We start from the raw sequence: 18,845 nt of genomic DNA on the forward strand, positions 1-18,845 counted from the left end.
CAGCTATGTTCGAATTGTATTCTTCATACTATAAAATAATTCCACGGAATTCTAAGCAATTGCTGTCTGCTAAATGAACTAATGTAACCCACAACCATATGGAATAGCCAGATCAGAGCCTAACATAAGGACAACTCAGAGTATGCCATTCTGTTCTTCCAAAATAGACTACATTTTTCTTCATGTCATGTTTCTTTAGACCAGCCTAAAATGAATGTATTTATTGTAATGGTGTAGGCTAAATTACATGGATTTCTTATTTTTTAAATGTAGATGTCCCAGAGGTCTGATTCAGTGGCTTGTAGGCTCTGGGTGGAAGCCATGAGATGCTAAATGGGTTTGTTAATTAATGGTCAATTATCGTGAGACCGGCAGTTATTTGATGACGATCACCGGGTGACAAAATTTAATGACCGTGATAGCCCTACTTGTAACAGATGTTTTCATTACATTATAAATGAAAGCATGAATAAGCAAAATCCAGTTCTGACATTTATTGGTATATTGAATCATATTTACATGATCGTACTATATTATACAGTATATATTTAGCCATGCTGTATGTTCTTCAAGTGCTTCATAAGAACGAGGAAAGTCATACACACATCTCATTATACTAGGATCTGACACTACATTACAAGGAACAGTGCAGGCATTATAGGAACGAGAATACACCAGCAGCTAACACACAACTCTGACTCGATCGATAAAGAGCTCTGCCGCAGCGTCCTCAAACTCCTTGGCGTCCATGTTGCCCCCGGCTGGCTCCGCTCCAGCCATAGCCTGGGCCAGCTTACCGGGCGAGATCTTAGCACTCGCCTCCAGGTAGCGGCTAACCTTAGCCTCTAGGTAGGGATTGGCCTTAGCGTTAGCATTAGAGTAGTGGTTAGCATCTGAGGAGCCACCATCAGACCGGGAGGTCTCCAGGGCTTCATGGAGGGTGCCCAGCACAGCCAGACATAGTGTCCGACCAGCAGGCCCCTCAGCTGGGCCGCAGACCTCCGCGTACAGCCTCTGCGCCCGCCGGATGTAGTCAGAAAACACAGCACACGTCAGCACACCGTGCCTGAAGATGTCGTAGGGCACGGCCTCATGGTCCTGGCAGTGGAGCCGGCGTAACAGAGGTGCTGAAGTGGAGATGGGGACACCTCCCTCGCTGCAGAGACACTTTAGAGTAGAATATAGCAGAACAAAATAGTTAGATGTCCATCTACAACAGAAATTGGTATTTTACTCTGCTCCCAAATACCTCAGACAACACACAAACACAGCACTTGAGAAGACCACACAGGGTTAGCTGCAGAGGTTAAGGGCTAGATTCTATCCGATCTCCCCTTTTAGGCTATGCACCATATATATAATATATATCATATTTATTTATTGTCACGCACTGAATACAACAGGTGTAGACTTTACAGTGAAACTTAAAAGGCAATGTTTCCTCATTCACGGAGACCACATTCACGGTAAATGCTGCATATGTCTGCTCAATCAAAAATGATCTTTAAATGTCAATCACGCTATAGCGCTGACCTAAGTGCCTTGCTCAAGGGCACAATGGAAATAAATGGTTTCTCAAACCATCAGTGTTTACAGTATGACTTGTCAATTGTATACCCTACCTGGAGGGTGTGTGTGTAGAGGCGGCCCCTGACCCCCCCACCTGGGCTGTTAGAGCTGCATTGACCAGCAGGGCCACTGGGACCCACTGCTCCTCTCCGCTGGGGCCCTGACTGCGTTAGCAGGTCGTAGGCCACACGGACGTTGTTGCTGAAGGCAGATCTGAATACATACACACGTGGACATACACATCACAGGAGGACAGGCTCGTGATAACAGCCGGAGCTGTCGAATGATGTCAAATACATGGTTTCCATGTGTTTGATGCCATTCCGTTGGCGCCGTTCCAGCCGTTATTATGAGCTGTCCTCCCCTCAGCAGTCTCTACTGGTACACGTGCACAGGCACCCATGGATCATTTCCACTGGGAACAGACATCAGTTCAACGTCTAGTTATGATTAACATTTGGTTGAGCAGTTGTTAACTAACGTAAATTCAACCAAAAATGGCACCTGGTCATTGGATTTAGGTAAAAAAGTTAGGTAAAAAAATATGTTGATGACTTTTTGCAAATCCAATCAGTTTTCCACGTTGATTTAACACCACACATATATGTTTTATTAATATCACATGGAAACACGGTTGATTGAAGCCGTTTTTGCAGAGTGGGTTGTGTTATTTCATTGTGAGATAAAACGAGAACATAGACTTTAGCTTGGCAGTCGCAAAATGCATGTTCGTTCTGGTTTACCTCTGAGAGTGATGCGCTAGACGCAGGTGCCATAGGGCTCGGCTTAGCTGCTGCTGCTCGTGTGCGCCTGCGCCGAGGTTTAGCAAATCTCCATCGCTGCAGCATCCACCCGTCCCATTCTCCGCCTCGGAGGCCTGATTACAGAAATGGTCTGCCAAAAAACCCATTGGGTCCTCCGACCTGGCCTCTACCATCTTTAGCAGAGCCCCTCGGAGTAACTCCCCGACTCCCGCCTGCGATAGGAACTCCCGCTCGGTGTCGGTCTTGGTCGGTTTGGATTCGGACATCCCCGAAGTTCCCCCGGACCGACGTTTCTCCGCCATAGTCTTTCTAGGTAGTGACGGAAGTGATTCGTTCCTCAGGACAGCTCCGTTTGGAAAACGTAATCGTTGTGGATGCTCATCCTGCTCCATTGCACACCGCAGTAATGTAAAATCTCCTTGAATGTAAAATGTGTGTGCTTAATCGTGATGACAGAGATAAAAACTCGACAAATTATTGATTTGTCTCTCGCTCTCTGGCACTGGTTGCTAGGGACGCTATTTCATGCTCCGGATGTGATGTATGAGTGTCAAAGATCATCTCAATGGTTGCTAAAATGGGAAAAGGACTGGCCATGTAGCGTTGCTCTGCCTTCTTGACATCTCAGTCAACCAGACAGGTCGTCCAGGCCCTAGTTTTGTCGCACCTGGACTACTGTATGGTCACGTGGCAAAGAAACAGAAACCCAGTGGTAAATTGTAGTTGGTCCAGAACAATGCAGCACGTATCGCACTTAGAATGTATACGGAGGGGAAGTGTCAGCAACACGCGTGTAAGTCTCTCCTGGCTCAAAGTTTAGGTGAGATTTACTGCATCACTATTGGTCTTTGTGCGAGGTATTGATGTGTTGAAGGGTCTGTTCAAGCAGTTGGCACACAGTTCGGACACAACACAAGACATGCAACCAGAGGCCGCTTCACAGTCCCCAGGTCCAGAACAGAGGCTGGGAAAAACACAATATTAAATAGAGCCATGACTACATGGAACTCTACCACCCTAGGTAACTCAAGCTACCAATACAACCAGTTTAAATAAACATAAAATAACACTTTACTGCACAAAGGGGACTGTGAAGAGAAAGCCATTTCATATATATATTGAATTGTAATTTGCATTGTGCCATGTATTAGACTTAGTTTGTGTGTATGTACTGATATGTAGGCTATGTGTGACGTTTTAAATCTATGTATTTCAGTCCTTGACTAATAATGTTCTGTACTGTGTATTATGTGATGTTTCATGGGGATCTCAGGAAGAGTAGTTGATGCTTTTACAGCGGCTAATGGGGATCCTAATATATACACCAATCTCGTGAATGCTAACTTAATTAAAAAGGCATGTTAAAACATCATTGGTCCGACTTTTATTCACAATAAAAAAAAAAGTGCTTATTCACATCCTAACTTTCACATTCATACCCACAGCTTAAATAAACAAAATAACAATTTATAAGGCACTCAGTAGACATAAACATAAAATATTTAGAATACTATGAAATAATCATAGGTATGTTTAGTTATGAATGTAAGAGCATCTTGCAGCACAAAAGTGCAATAAATAAACCTTTTGCCAAGTCATCACAACAGAAGTAACACATCCTTCAATAAACCTAGAAACATTGACAAAAACATGTTTAAGTGTTTCTTCATCTTTAGCACACATTCATTCAACATGACAGGGGAGTAGCCTACAATTTTTACAGGCAAGAGAAAATACTGCAGACTTAGATTGTCACCATCTCCGCTCCACTGAGACAGCAGCAACTTCCTGTAGCCTCACCCTTATCCAGCATCACAAATGTACACATGATCAGAATCAATTTGTCTGAGGACGCCTACATTTACACCACAAGTCCTCTCACCCAGCCTCTCTTTGCCTTCTCTTTCTTCTTACTTTGTTGGTACTCTGCAATTTTTTGGTGGAAGAATCCTACAAAAAAAATAAAATAAGTGAAAAACAATTTATTCAATGCTAATGAATCTTGGTAAGTGAATATGCTCCTATGAAAAAATTATTTTTGTTGTTAACCACATCTTCCTCCAGCTTTGGTCAGTGCTTGGCCCAAATCTGTTTGTTGTACATCAATGATCTACCATAGATCTGCCCAAGTGCCAGCCTTCAACTGTAGACCAATGACTCGTCCATGTGTAACAGTATAACTTTAAACCGTCCCCTCGCCCCGACCCGGGCGCGAACCAGGGACCCTCTGCACACATCAACAACTGACACCCACGAAGCATCGTCACCCATCGCTCCAAAGGCCACGGCCCTTGCAGAGCAAGGTGCAACACTACTTCTAGGTTTCAGAGCAAGTGACGTAACTGATTGAAACGCTACTAGCGCGTACCCGCTAACTAGCTAGCCATTTCACATCCGTTACACATGTGTCTGGTAAAACCTGTGCTGATGTCTCTAAACAACTGACAGAACATCTGGACTCGGTGGCTTGCAACAGTGCCGAGACCCCTAGAGAGTCACTGTTCCAATGCTTTGAAAATCCTAGATCAAAAGCATATACAGTACCATCACAGTCACATCTTGAAAAACTGTACTGAGCTTTGAACACTTAATCAGATTTGCACATGTGAAGCTTGTGTGTCAATGGTCTTGAGGTTATAAAATTATTTTTTTTTTTAAATGAAAACATGTCCCGAGCTACTCATTTTTTCTAGCTTTCAAATAGGCACATTCTTCTAATCTCCTCTCTTTTACAACTCTTCCCCGGTGCACTATATTTTCTGTCAATATACACAAAAGTATGTGGACACCCCTTCAAATGAGTGGATTTGGCTATTTCAGCCACACCCATTGCTGACAGATGTATAAAAATCGAGCACATGTAATGGATGTGAAATGGCTAGCTAGTTAGCTCACCTCGTCTTCTCCGGACAAGCTTTTTTCCAGATGCCCCAAACAATCGGAAAGGGGATTCATCAGAGAAAATGACTTTACCCCAGTCCTCAGCAGTCAAATCCCTGTAACTTTTGCAGAATATCAGTCTGTCTCTGATGTTTTTCCTGGAGAGAAGTGGCTTCTTTGCTGCCCTTCTTGACACCAGGCCATCCTCCAAAAGTCTTTGCCTCACTGTGCGTGCAGATGCACTCACACTTGCCTGCTGCCATTCCTGAGCAAGCTCTGTACTGGTGGTGCCCCGATCCCGCAGCTGAATCAACTTTAGGAGACGGTCCTGGCGCTTGCTGGACTTTCTTGGGCACCCTGAAGCCTTCTTCACAACAATTGAAGCGTTCTCCTTGAAGTTCTTGATGATCCGATAAATGGTTGATTTAGGTGCAATCTTACTGGCAGCAATATCCTTGCCTGTGAAGCCCTTTTTGTGCAAAGCTATGATGACGGCACATGTTTCCTTCCAGGTAACCATGGTTGACAGAGGATGAACAATGATTCCAAGCACCTTCTTTTGAAGCTTCCAGTCTGTTATTCAAACTCAAATCAGCATGACAGAGTGATCTCCAGCCTTGTCCTCGTCAACACTCACACCTGTGTTAACGAGAGAATTACTGACATGATGTCAGCTGGTCCTTTTGTGGCAGGGCTGAAATGCAGTGGAAATGTTTTTGGGGGATTCAGTTCATTTGCATGGCAAAGAGGGACTTTGCAATTAATTGCAATTCATCTGATCATTCTAGAGTATATGCAAATTGCCATTCTAACGGATGTGAAATGGCTAGCTAGTTAGCGGGTACGCGCTAATAGCGTTTCAATCAGTTACGTCACTTGCTCTGAACCCTATTAGTAGTGTTGCCCCTTGCTCTGCAAGGGCCGTGGCGTTTGTGGAGCGATGTGGAGCGATGTATAACGACGCTTCGTGGGTGTCAGTTGTTGATGTGTGCAGAGGGTCCCTGGTTCGCGCCCATATCGGGGCGAGGGGACGGTTTAAAGTTATACTGTTACACACACAGCCATGCAATCTCCATAAACAAACTATAAGTGTTGTTATTGTGAAGTGGAAACGTCTAGGAGCAACAACGGCTCAGCCGCAAAGTGGTAGGCCACACAAGCTCACAGAATGAGACCGCCGAGGGCTGAAGCAACACTCACTACCGAGTTCCAAACTGCCTCTGGAAGCAACGTCAGCGCAAGAACTGTGCGTCAGGAGCTTAATGACATGCGTTTCCATGGCCGAGTAGCCACACACAAACCTAAGATCACCATGAGCAATGCCAAATGTCGGCTGGAGTGGTGTAAAGCTCGCCGCCATTGGACTCTGGAGCAGTGGAAATGCGTTCGAGTGATGAATCTCGCTTCGCGACCTGGCAGTCCGACAGATAAATCTGGGTTTGGCGGATGTCAGGAGAACGGTACCAGCCCCAATGCATAGTGCCAGCTGTAAAGTTTGGTGGAGGAGGAATTATGGTCTGGGGCTGTTTTCCATGGTTCGGGCTAGGCCCCTTAGTTACAGTGAAGTGAAATCTTAACACTACAGCACACAATGAAATTCTAGACAATTCTGTGCTTCCAACTTTGTGGCAACAATTTGGGGAAGGCCCTTTCCTGTTTCAGCATGACAATGCCCCTGCGCACAAAGCGAGATCTTTAAAGAAAATGGTTTGTCGAGATCGGTGTGGAAGAACTTGACTGGCCTGCAAAGAGCCCTGACCTCAACTCCATCGAACACATTTGGGATGAATTGGAACGCCGACTGCAAGCCAGGCCTAATCGCCCATCATCAGTACCCAACCTCACTAATGCTCGTGTCTGAATGGAAGCAAGTCCTCGCAGCAATATCCCAACATCTAGTGAAAAGCCTTCCCAGAAGAGTGGAGGCTGTTATTACAGCAAAGGGGGGGGACCAAGTCCATATTAAATGCCCATGATTTTGGAATGAGATGTCCACAAACTTTCAAGTTATGTATTGTACCTTTTAAAATAATGATTAATAAACAACTAAGGGGGGCCCTCTTAAATCTGTGAATTACCCCCCCAAATTATGTTTTATATTTTCCCAAGTTATGTTCAGTTAAATATTTTCTGGTTTTATATTGGTCGTTTTTAGTTTTTAGTTCTGCCCAGAAATGTTCTATAGGATTGAGGTAAGGGCTTTGTGATGGCCACTCCAATACCTTGATTTTGTTGTCCTTAAGCCATTTTGCCACAACTTTTGAAGTATGCTTGGGGTCGTTGTCCATTTGGAAGACACATTTGCAACCAAGCTTTAAAATCCTGACTGATGTCTTGAGACGTTGCTTCAATATATCCACATGATTGCCCTTCCTCATGATGCAATCTATTTTGTGAAGTGCACCTGTCCCTCCTGCAGCAAAGCACCCCCACAACATGATGCTGCCACCCCCGTGCTTCACGGTTGGGATGGTTCTTTGGACTTGCAAATCTCCCCCTTTTGCACCCAAACATAACGATGGTCATTATGGCCAAACAGTTCTATTTTTGTTTCATCAGACCAGAGGACAGTTCTCCAAAAAGTACAATCTTTGTCCCCATATGCAGTTCCAAACTTCTTCCTTGCTGAGCGGCCTTTCAGATCATGTTGATATAGGACTCGTTTAACTGTGGATATAGATACTTTTGTACCCGTTTCCTCCAGCATCTTCACAAGGTCCTTTGCTGTTCTGGGATTGATTTTCGCACCAAAGTATGTTCATCTCTAGGAGACAGAACACATCTCCATCCTGAGCGGTATGACGGCTGCGTGGTCCCATGGTGTTAATACTTGCGTACTATTGTTTGTACAGATGAACGTGGTACCTTCAAGCGTTTGGAAATTGCTCACAAGGATGAACCAGACTTGTGGTCTACAATTTTTTTCCTGAGGTCTTGGCTCATTTCTTTTCATTTTCCTATGTCGTCAAGCAAAGAGGCACTGAGTTTGAAGGTAGGCCTTGAAATACATCCACAGGTACACCTCCAATTGACTCAAATGATGTGGGGTAACTGTCTCCCTGTAGCGCTGTCTTAGGCGTCTCACAGTACGGACATTGTAATTTATTGCCTTGGCCACATCTGCAGTCCTCATGCCTCCTTGCAGCATGCTAAAGGCACGTTCACGCAGATGAGCAGGGACATATTTCTTTTGGTATTTTTCAGAGTCAGTAGAAAGGCCTCTTTAGTGTTCAAAGTTTTCATAACTATGACCTTAATTGCCTACCGTCTGTAAGCTGTTAGTGTCTAAACGACCGTTCCACATGTGCATGTTCATTAATTGTTTATGGTTCATTGAACAAGCATGGGAAACAGTGTTTAAACCCTTTACAATGAAGATCTGTGAAGTTATTTGGATTTTTACGAATTATCTTTGAAAGGGTCCTGAAAAAGGGATGTTTCTTTTTTTGATGAGTTTATATTTGTGGGTCTGTAACTTTCTCACTCATTATTTACGATCAATTCAGGACTATCCGTACCCCAATTATTTTGGTCCCCTAAAATGGGGGAACCATGTACAAGAAGTGCTGTAATTTCTGAACGGCTCACCCAATATCGACAAAAACACGCTCAAATGCAAGCTGACAGTATGCACTTAACCTCAGTCAATGTATAATTTCAAATCCAAAGTGCTGGAGTACAGAGCCAAAAATAAGGAACATGTCACTGTCCCAATACTTTTGGAGCTCACTGTATGTATGATATTTGCTTTGTGCATCTAATTGTAAACTATGACATTTTGCTTTGTGCATATAATTGTGTTAATGTAGTGATATGTGATTTAGTGGTTATACATTTTTCTTTTGTTTCTATTAGAACCTTAGAAAGACTATAGTACATGCACTGGACCATTGTTTATTCAATGTGTTTGTACTTGTCCCTATCCAAATAAACCAAATTAAATTCAAGTTGTATTCTATTCCATCCTATTCTATTGTTTCAGAAAGTGATGCAACCAGACCTTCCTGTGTGGGCTGTCTCTCCACTTCCTGGATGAAGAGGTCAAACATCTGTGTCTGGATGAAGCGTTTGACAAATTGGCGGCTGGCCTTCGGCTCGGAGGCCTTGCAGAAGCTGTTGATCTGGAATACTCCAGGCTGCCCGCCGCTTCTGCGTTTAACATAGGAGGGGAAGTGACCCACAGTCTTCACAAAGAAGGAGAGGAAGGCCTCCGAGACCACCTTATTCAACTCCTCCGAGGCTAGATAGAAAACAGAGAATACAGATGATCCAGTCAGGATGCTGAGGAGGTGTCTACAAACACAGGTTGAAAGGCCTCAGACAACACCCCTCTCATATATTCCGAGGCTGGACACAAAGTGCACAGAAGATTGTCAGTTTTTAAGTGGCGTCTGCTTTGAGATAGCCAATATGTTGTTGACACAATCATAGGTTGGAAAGCCTCCAAGACAACTCTGTTAAGCTGTATGGCAACCACAACACATGGTGGATTGGCATGTGTGGATGGGGGTTGGGTTTGTGTGTGAGCACTGAGGGGTTGCAGAGGTGCATCTGTGTCTGGATCCATTTAGGCACCGTCAACAGTATCCAGAAAAGAATTTCCAGGGTCGTGACGCTGGTCAAACCCTGGGTGTATGTTTCTACAGTATTTTCTCCAACATCACAACACTCCCACACTCAGACTAGCATAAACTTGGGACATTCCAGGGTTCATACTGTGTGGTATGAGAGAGATTTATGTTCATATTACAGCAACCATCCAGAACATTTCATTGCACATCCACTTCATCATTATTTCTCTCTCATTCTGTACAGAGGATCTCACTTCTATCGTTGGGTTTGTATGAACTATGATCGAGGATCTCACTTCTATCGTTGGGTTTGTATGGACTATGATGCTGCCTCATGTGGTTTGATTTGTTGCTGATGGAGTCTGTCTTATCTGAAATCGAATGAAAGCCTGAGTCACTGTGTTTACAGAATCCTCTTAAGCCCTATAAACAAGAGTAAAAATTCTAGTCAGTCAAAATGGAGAATGGGTCCACTCACTGGAGTTGTCTTTCCTACAACACAAGGCCTGGAGAAGCTCCCCCTGTAGTTTCTCTGGTAGGATGGTGCTCTCGTCTCCTATCTGTGCCAAAGAGAGAGAGGACACAGAGGAATCTGAGAGGTTGTTGCTAGACCAGCGAGAATGTTTTGGTATTTCTGAGTATACACACATTCAGCCAGAGAGGGCAAAACATTTGAACTGAACTGGTCTGAACCACATACACGATCAAGTTGGCTTTCAAAATGAGAATCATGGGAGTAGTGACGCTAGTTTACTAATCTGATTGTGAGATACGAGTTTTAGTTTATTTATGTACTTTTGTTTGTGAACTTGAGGGGAAATATGGTGCATGCAATACTTACACAAGTGATGAAGGTGTTCTCTGCTCCCTCTGTCAGATCTACAATGAGCATCTGTTTATAAGACAGAAATACACACACAAAATCACCAGGTCGGAGATAACACGCACACTGGCTGGTTTCCATAGGCTGTAATTGTGTTAGTGGTAGCTTAATGAGTGTCACTGGATATATTCTCCCATCTGCAGCCGGTCACAGTGTAGAGACAGGAATGCCTGATCCCAAACATAACAGTAAAACATTGTTTACAGCACTCAACAACTGCCCTTAACTTTCGTTAAAAATCTGTCTTTGTCCCAAAAACATAACTTCATCAAATAGTATTTTCTGAAGCTGACATGTACAGTACGTATACAAAACACATTCTGCTCTGCCATACACACTCACGTCGCTCTGGTCGATGACATCATCCAGTTTGTTCTTTTGCACACCAAGCAGGTAGGGAGTGGGTGCCATGACGACATCAATCAGCACTGAAGGAACGATGGAGATGAAGGTGTGTTGCCATGTGAACGGATAGAGCAGTGCCGCAACCGCATGCAACACCTGAGACAGGGTACTGTAGGGGGTGAAGCAGGTACAAACTTTACACCCATTCAACAGGCAGACAACAGGCCTGCCATTGTCCCAGACAACCCAGGTTCAGTGATGTCCTTTTGGGGTTAGGATTAGGGTTGGTGCTGTACCTGAGTTCGTCAGCCATGAAGATGATTCGTCGTTCCAGAACGGTGGAGGCAAACACCCGCAGCACCTCCTCGTCTGTGAGACAGCGGAACAGTGTCCGGAAATCCACATGCTCCAACCACGAGTCCAACGGCCTTGTCAAACTGATGACCTGGAGACACACAGGCCAGGAACAGAGAGACAAAAGGTCTTCAGGAAAAGAGAGAGAGAGCAAGATAGAGAGCTCTCTTTCAGTGCTGGACTCTAGGATGAAGGTCTCGATCCTCATCGTGATGCCAAGGGCTTTGTGTGTGTCTCCAAACTCCACGTGTCCTCAAGGGCTGCGGATTTTTGCTCCTTCTCTGTACTTGATTGATCGATGAAGGTTATTGATTAATTAGGAACTCCCCTCACCTGGTTCACTAGGTCTTAATTGGCCATGAAGTTAAAGGAATTAACAAAAAACAGAAGACACACAACCCTCTAGGAATTTAGTTAAATACCCCTATTATTGATAACTTTGACACCTTCTGGAAACAGAAGATACTCTACAGGAATGACGGAGTCCATCCAAATCATCTTGGCTCCTGGACTCCTGCATATAAACCAGAGTTACACTGTTAGCACTGAGGTGGTGTGCTATAGTAGGAAGACCACTTCATGCAGTTCACCCTGCACTATCAGCTCCAATGTAAATAACATCAGTCATTCTACCTCTGTTTTTAATGCTTTACTGGGACGCTTATCAATCAAGCAACCCAGAAAAGTGCTGAAAATAGCTCATATTAACCTATGTAACCTAAGAAACAAGGTCCATGAAGTCAATAACTTGCTTGTAACAGATGACATTCATTTTCTGACTATCTCTGAAACTCACTTGGTTAATACAGTTGATGTTGGAAGTTTACATACACCTTAGCCAAATACATTTCAACTCAGTTTTACAATTCCTGACATTTAATCCTAGTAAAAATTCCTCGTCTTAGGTCAGTTAGGATCACCACTTTATTTTAAGAATGTGAAATGTCAGAATAATAGTAGAGAGAATTATTTATTTATTTCAAATTTTCTTTCTTTCATCACATTCCCAGTGGGTCAGAAGTTTACATACACTCAATTAGTATTTGGTAGCATTGCCTTTAAATTGTTTAACTTGGGCCAAACGTTTTGAGTAGCATTCCACAAGCTTCCCACAATAAGTTGGGTGAATTTGGCCCATTTCTCCTGACAGAGCTGGTGTAACTGAGTCAGGTTTGTAGGACTCCTTGCTCGCACACACTTTTTTAGTTCTGCCCAGAAATGTTCTATAGGATTGAGGTCAGGGTTTTGTGATGGCCACTCCAATATCTTGACTTTGTTATCCTTAAGCCAATTTGCAAAAAGTTTGGAAGTATGCTTGGGGTCATTGTCCATTTGGAAGACAACCAAGCGCTAACAGTCAGTATCTGGATAATGTGTGTGAAATCAGAGGTATATTTTCTGGGTGACCTAAATACTGACTGGCTTTCATCAAGCTGCCCACTCAAGAAAAAGCTTCAAACTGTAACCAGTGCCTGCAACCTGGATCAGGTTGTCAGTCAACCTACCAGGTAGTTACAAACAGCAAAGGAATTAAATAATCAACATGTATTGATCACATCTTTACTAATGCTGCAGATATTTGCTTTAAAGCAGTATCCAAATCCATAGAATGTAGCGATCCCGTCAGATATTTAATTCGATTTTTCTTCTTTCCTCGAAACCAACTGGCTAGTACTTTAGTTAGCTAATCTAGCTAACGTACATGCAGACACAAGTCCCAGTGCCCTCCCATTAATTATATGCTAATGGAGGCCTCAAATATAATCCAGTTAGAATCAGGAATTCCCCAATGTAGATGTTTTGGCCCCTTGCTTTTTTACTAACGACATGACACTGACTGAGTAACGCCAGAGTGTCTATGTATGCGAATGACTCACTATGAATGTCAGCTACTGAATTGACTACAAAACTCTACAAAAATGCTGCAGTTAGTTTCAGAGTGGGTAGCAAGGAATAAGTTAGCCCTAAATATTTCTAAAACTAAAAGCATTGAATTTGGAACAAAACACTCACTAAACCTCAACTAAATCTTGTAATAAATAATGTGGAAATTGAGCAAGTTGAGATGACTAAACTGCTTGGAGTAACCCTAGATTGTAAAGTGTCATGGTCAAAACATATTGATGCCGTAGTAGCTAAGATGGGGAGAAGTCTGTCCATAATAAAGCGTTTCTCTGCCTTCTTAACAACACTATCAACAAGGCAGGTCCTACAGGCCCGAGTTTTGTCGCACCTTGACCACTGTTCAGTCGTCTGGTCAGGTGCCACACAGAAGAAAAAAAGACTTAGGAAAATTGCAATTGACTCAGAACAGGGCAGCACGGCTGGCCCTTGGATGTACACAGAGAGCTAATATTAATAATATACATGTCAATCTCTCCTGGCTGAAAGTGTAGGAGAGATTGACTTCATCACTACTTTTATTTATGAGAGGTATTGACATGTTGAAAGCACCGAGCTGTCTGTCTAAACTACTGACACACAGCTCGGACACCCATGCATACCCCACAAGACATGCCACCAGAGGTTTTTTCAGTCCCCAAGTCCAGAACAGACTATGGGAGGCACACAGTACTACATAGAGTCATGACTAAATACTATTACACATCAAGTAACTGATGCAAGCAGTAAAATGACATATTAAAAAAATGTATACGGAACAGCGGGGACTGTGAAGCAACAAACATTGTCACAGACACACACACGATAATACATACACATGGATTTAGTACTGTAGATATGTGGTAGTGGTGGAGTAGGGGCCTGAGGGCACACAGTGTGTTGTGAAATCATTGAATGTATTGTAATGTTTTTAAAATTGTATAAACTGCCTTAATTTTGCAGGACCTCAGGAAGAGTAAAGCAGCAGCTAATGGGGATCCATAATAAATACTCCATACCTCTGTTCCAGACTCTGGTATGAAGCTCTTGATCTTGACAGTGTTTCCGGGAGCAGGGAACGGAGCCTCCCTCAGGCTCTGCATGAATGGATAGATCATCGCCATGGAGATCTGCCTGCGCTTCTCCACCTCATCAAAGATCTGAAAAACACATATAGAATTATATAAATTGTAAGCACCAATCATACTGTAGTAAAGCTCTGTTGTGGGTAGACCAGCCTCCATATTAGGCCTACCATTTAGAATGTGTCATCAGCCCTATGTAAATGTATTGCAACCTGACTTTTGATGAATGCTATATTCATCTAGTTAACACTTATCCCAACTAGTATGTATGTATGAATGTAGTATGTAGTAGTATGGCTAGTATGTAGAAGAGTGGCTCTCAGGTTCTAAATATAGTTGTTCATAAACAGTTTGACTCATCAGGGAATTTCGCCCTAATGAAGTAGTAGGGAATGTCATTATTAAAACCAGCCCGTTTCCCTCTTCGTCTGACACACACACACACACTCTCCTTGCCTGCCGCAGCATAGATCATCTACTGTAAGGGTTAGAAGTCCCCTGGTGGATGAGGACATCAGTTGAACAACCCTCAGTGAAGAATACCTTGCTACAACAGGGCAGGGAGCTGAAGAACACCCCATTCTCCATTAATGAACAATTTCCCCATTCAATAGCGGAGAGAAGACGTGCCCTGTACCCCACTTCCAAGTCTCAGCGCAGAGAAGCAGAATGTCTTCTGGTCGATAAATTGTACATAAACCACCAAGAGTTCAAGGACTCGAATAATACAACGTGGCTGTGAGTGATAGCTACCTCCTGCTGAAATAGTACCTGATACATGATTGTAATGTGGTGCAATGTGTATTAAGTGTTTTTTTATTTTTATGCATGGACACTTTGGTTTTTTATTCATGCAGTGCAGAACCGTGTGGACTTCAAATAAGGTTGGACTTACGGGAAGGAGAAATGGGTACGATGGATTACATTTAACTTATGCAATATGGAACTTTGGACTTAAAATCAGGTTTGGATCTAGGGGAAGACGGAGGGTAAGGCTGACCTTTTTTTTCTCCTTTCTTTTTGTTTGTTTATTTTAATTTGAAGACTGCACAGGTAGTAAAATACAAAACCAATTTTGTTTTGTGAGTTTGACATAATATGGCCCAATTGTAGGGATCAGGGTATATTATGACTTAAAAGCTGTTATATAGTGCGGCCCTTTTCGGGGATGTGAATCGGAACTAATAGAATTTAAGCTATACGATCCTAATGTGCCATTATCTTTTTTCCATTTAAAAAATAGATCCTAAAAATGTAAATGGAATATTGTTCCGATACACACACCGGCAAATGGATTGGTTATTGTCAACAGGATTGTTGTCTATATTAGTGTGCGGCTGGATTGGTTAACACTGGGTTAAACTGATTAAAGTTAACGGTAGAGCTAACACAATAACTGGCTTGTGGAAGCGCTTCTAAGTGAGAAGTGTATTATGTTTTTACATGAGCTACCATTGAAGTCGGAAGTTTACATACACTTTAGCCAAATACATTTAAACTCAGTTTCACAATTCCTGACATTTAATCCTAGTAAATAATAGTAGAGTGAAGGATTTATTTCAGCATCCCATTCCCAGTGGGTCAGAAGTTTACATGCACTCAATTAGTATTTGGTAGCATTGCCTTTAAATTGTTTAACTTGGGTAAAACATTTTGGGTAGCCTTCCACACGCTTCCCACAATAAGTTAGGTGAATTTTGGCCCATTCGTCCCGACAGAGCTGGTGTAACTGAGTCAGGTTTGTAGGCCTCCTTGCTCGCACACACTTTTTCAGTTGTGCCCACAAATGTTCTATAGGATTGAGGTCAGGGCTTTGTGATGGCCACTCCAATACCTTGACTTTGTTGTGCTTAAGCCATTTTGCCACAACTTTGGAAGTATGCTTGGGGTCATTGTTTATTTGGAAGACCCATTTGCGACCAAGCTTTAACTTCCTGACTGCTGTCTTGAGATGTTGCTTCAATATATTCACAATTTCCCCTCATAATGCCATCTATTTTGTGAAAAGCACCAGTCCCTCCTGCAGCTAAGCATCCCCACGTTGCCACCCCTGTGCTTCACGGTTGGGATGGGGAGGATAGCAAGCCGAAGACCACCCTTTTCCGCCAAACATAACGATGGTCATTATGGCCAAACAGTTATATTTTTGTTTCATCAGACCAGAGGACATTTCTCCAAAAAGTACGCTCTTTGTCCCCATGTGCAGTTGCAAACTGTAGTCTGGCTTTTTTTAATGGCAGTTTTGGAGCAGTGGCTTCTTCCTTGCAGAGCGGCCTTTCGGGGTATGTCGATATAGGACTCGTTTTACTGTGGATATAGATACTTTTGTACCGGTTTCCTCCAGCATCTTCACAAGGTCCTTTGCTGTTGTTCTAGGATTAATTTGCACTTTTCGCACCAAAGTACGTTCATCTCTAGGAGACAGAACGTTTCTCCTTCCTGAGCGGTATGACGGCTGCGTGGTCCCATGGTGTTAATACTTGCATACTATTGTTTGTACAGATGAACGTGGTACCTTCAGGCGTTTGGAAATTGCTCCCAAGGATGAACCAGACTTGTGGAGGTCTATAATTATTTTCTGAGGTCTTGGCTGATTTCTTTTGATTTTCCCATGATGTCAAGCAAAGAGGCACTGAGTTCGAAGGTAGGCCTTGAAATACATCCACACCTCCAATTGACCCAAATTATGTCAACTAGCCTATCAGAAGCTTCTAAAGCCATGTAATCATTTTCTGGAATTTCCCAAGCTATTTAAAGGCAGTCAACTTAGTGCATGTAAACTTCTGACCCACTGGAATTGTGATACAGTGAATTGTAAGTGAAATAATCTGTCTGTAAACATTTGTTGGAACAATTACTTGTGTCATGCACAAAGTACAGTCGTGGCCAAAAGTTGAGAATGACACAAATATTAATTTCCAAAGTTTGCTGCTTCAGTGTCTAGATATTTTTGTCAGATGTTACTATGGAATACTGAAGTTTAATACACGCATTTCATAAGTGTCAAAGGCTTTTATTGACAATTACATGAAGTTGATGCAAGGAGTCAATATTTGCAGTGTTGACCCTTCTTTTTCAAGACCTCTGCAATCCACCCTGGCATGCTGTCAATTAACTTCTAGGCCACATCCTGACTGATGGCAGCCCATTCTTGCATAATCAATGCTTGGAGTTTTGTTTGTCCACCTGCCTCTTGAAGATTGACCATAAGTTCTCAATGGGATTAAGATCTGTGGAATTTCCTGGCCATGGACCCAAAATATCGATGTTTTGTTCCCCGAGACTCTTAGTTATCACTTTTGCCTTATGGCAAGGTGCTCCATCATGCTGGAAAAGGCATTGTTCGTCACCAAACTGTTCCTGGATGGTTGGGAGAAGTTGCTCACGGAGGATGTGTTGGTACCATTCTTTATTCATGGCTGTGTTCTTTGGGCAAAATTGTGAGTGAGCCCATTCCCTTGGCTGAGAAGCAACCCCACACATGAATGGTCTCGGGATGCTTTACTGTTGGCATGACACAGGACTGATGGTAGCGCTCACCTCGTCTTCTCCGGACAAGCTTTTTTCCAGATGCCCCAAACAATCGGAAAGGGGATTCATCAGAGAAAATGACTTTACCCCAGTCCTCAGCAGTCAAATCCCTGTAACTTTTGCAGAATATCAGTCTGTCTCTGATGTTTTTCCTGGAGAGAAGTGGCTTCTTTGCTGCCCTTCTTGACACCAGGCCATCCTCCAAAAGTCTTTGCCTCACTGTGCGTGCAGATGCACTCACACTTGCCTGCTGCCATTCCTGAGCAAGCTCTGTACTGGTGGTGCCCCGATCCCGCAGCTGAATCAACTTTAGGAGACGGTCCTGGCGCTTGCTGGACTTTCTTGGGCACCCTGAAGCCTTCTTCACAACAATTGAAGCGTTCTCCTTGAAGTTCTTGATGATCCGATAAATGGTTGATTTAGGTGCAATCTTACTGGCAGCAATATCCTTGCCTGTGAAGCCCTTTTTGTGCAAAGCTATGATGACGGCACATGTTTCCTTCCAGGTAACCATGGTTGACAGAGGATGAACAATGATTCCAAGCACCTTCTTTTGAAGCTTCCAGTCTGTTATTCAAACTCAAATCAGCATGACAGAGTGATCTCCAGCCTTGTCCTCGTCAACACTCACACCTGTGTTAACGAGAGAATTACTGACATGATGTCAGCTGGTCCTTTTGTGGCAGGGCTGAAATGCAGTGGAAATGTTTTTGGGGGATTCAGTTCATTTGCATGGCAAAGAGGGACTTTGCAATTAATTGCAATTCATCTGATCATTCTAGAGTATATGCAAATTGCCATTCTAACGGATGTGAAATGGCTAGCTAGTTAGCGGGTACGCGCTAATAGCGTTTCAATCAGTTACGTCACTTGCTCTGAAACCGAGAAGTAGTGTTTCCCCTTGCTCTGCAAGGGCCGCGGCTTTTGGGGAGCGATGGGTAACGATGCTTCGTGGGTGACTGTTGTTGATGTGTGCAGAGGG

At 43.3% G+C, this 18,845-nt stretch overlaps 2 protein-coding genes across 4 annotated transcripts in view; both read right to left on the reverse strand.

The window, feature by feature from the left end:
- Positions 1-479: 479 nt before the first annotated feature.
- Positions 480-2,838, reverse strand: tpgs1 (tubulin polyglutamylase complex subunit 1). Its single transcript, XM_055870125.1, has 3 exons — positions 2,313-2,838; positions 1,623-1,782; positions 480-1,167 (listed from the first exon to the last, which is right to left on the reverse strand). Exons 1-3 carry the CDS (start codon positions 2,723-2,725, stop codon positions 682-684), a joined length of 1,059 nt encoding a protein of 352 aa, XP_055726100.1. The 5' UTR covers positions 2,726-2,838; the 3' UTR covers positions 480-681.
- A 496-nt stretch (positions 2,839-3,334) lies between these two features.
- Positions 3,335-18,845, reverse strand: part of LOC129815903 (DENN domain-containing protein 2D-like) — a 28,709-nt gene continuing 13,198 nt past the window's right edge. For 2 of the 3 annotated variants that reach the window (XM_055870101.1, XM_055870102.1), the window contains 8 exons: positions 14,267-14,407; positions 11,309-11,457; positions 11,010-11,181; positions 10,626-10,676; positions 10,263-10,344; positions 10,081-10,155; positions 9,214-9,453; positions 3,335-4,283 (listed from right to left, as the gene is read on the reverse strand). In XM_055870101.1, the coding sequence (XP_055726076.1) occupies positions 4,195-4,283; positions 9,214-9,453; positions 10,081-10,155; positions 10,263-10,344; positions 10,626-10,676; positions 11,010-11,181; positions 11,309-11,457; positions 14,267-14,407 (999 nt within the window). In that variant the 3' untranslated portion in view covers positions 3,335-4,194. The remainder of the gene's footprint in view (positions 4,284-9,213; positions 9,454-10,080; positions 10,156-10,262; positions 10,345-10,625; positions 10,677-11,009; positions 11,182-11,308; positions 11,458-14,266; positions 14,408-18,845) is intronic. The other variant, XM_055870103.1, reaches the window with a different exon arrangement.

Source organism: Salvelinus fontinalis, chromosome 18 (genome assembly GCF_029448725.1).
Source record: "Salvelinus fontinalis isolate EN_2023a chromosome 18, ASM2944872v1, whole genome shotgun sequence".
NCBI classification, from domain to species: domain Eukaryota; kingdom Metazoa; phylum Chordata; class Actinopteri; order Salmoniformes; family Salmonidae; genus Salvelinus; species Salvelinus fontinalis.

Coding starts and splice junctions, on each gene's coding strand:
- tpgs1 (XM_055870125.1), bottom strand. CDS start 2,725: ATGGAGCAGGATGAGCATCCACAACGATTACGTTTTCCAAACGGAGCT. Junction 1,783..2,312: donor CTAGCGCATCACTCTCAGAG/GTAAACCAGAAC, acceptor GTATGTATTCAG/ATCTGCCTTCAGCAACAACG. Junction 1,168..1,622: donor TCTACACACACACCCTCCAG/GTAGGGTATACA, acceptor TCTACTCTAAAG/TGTCTCTGCAGCGAGGGAGG.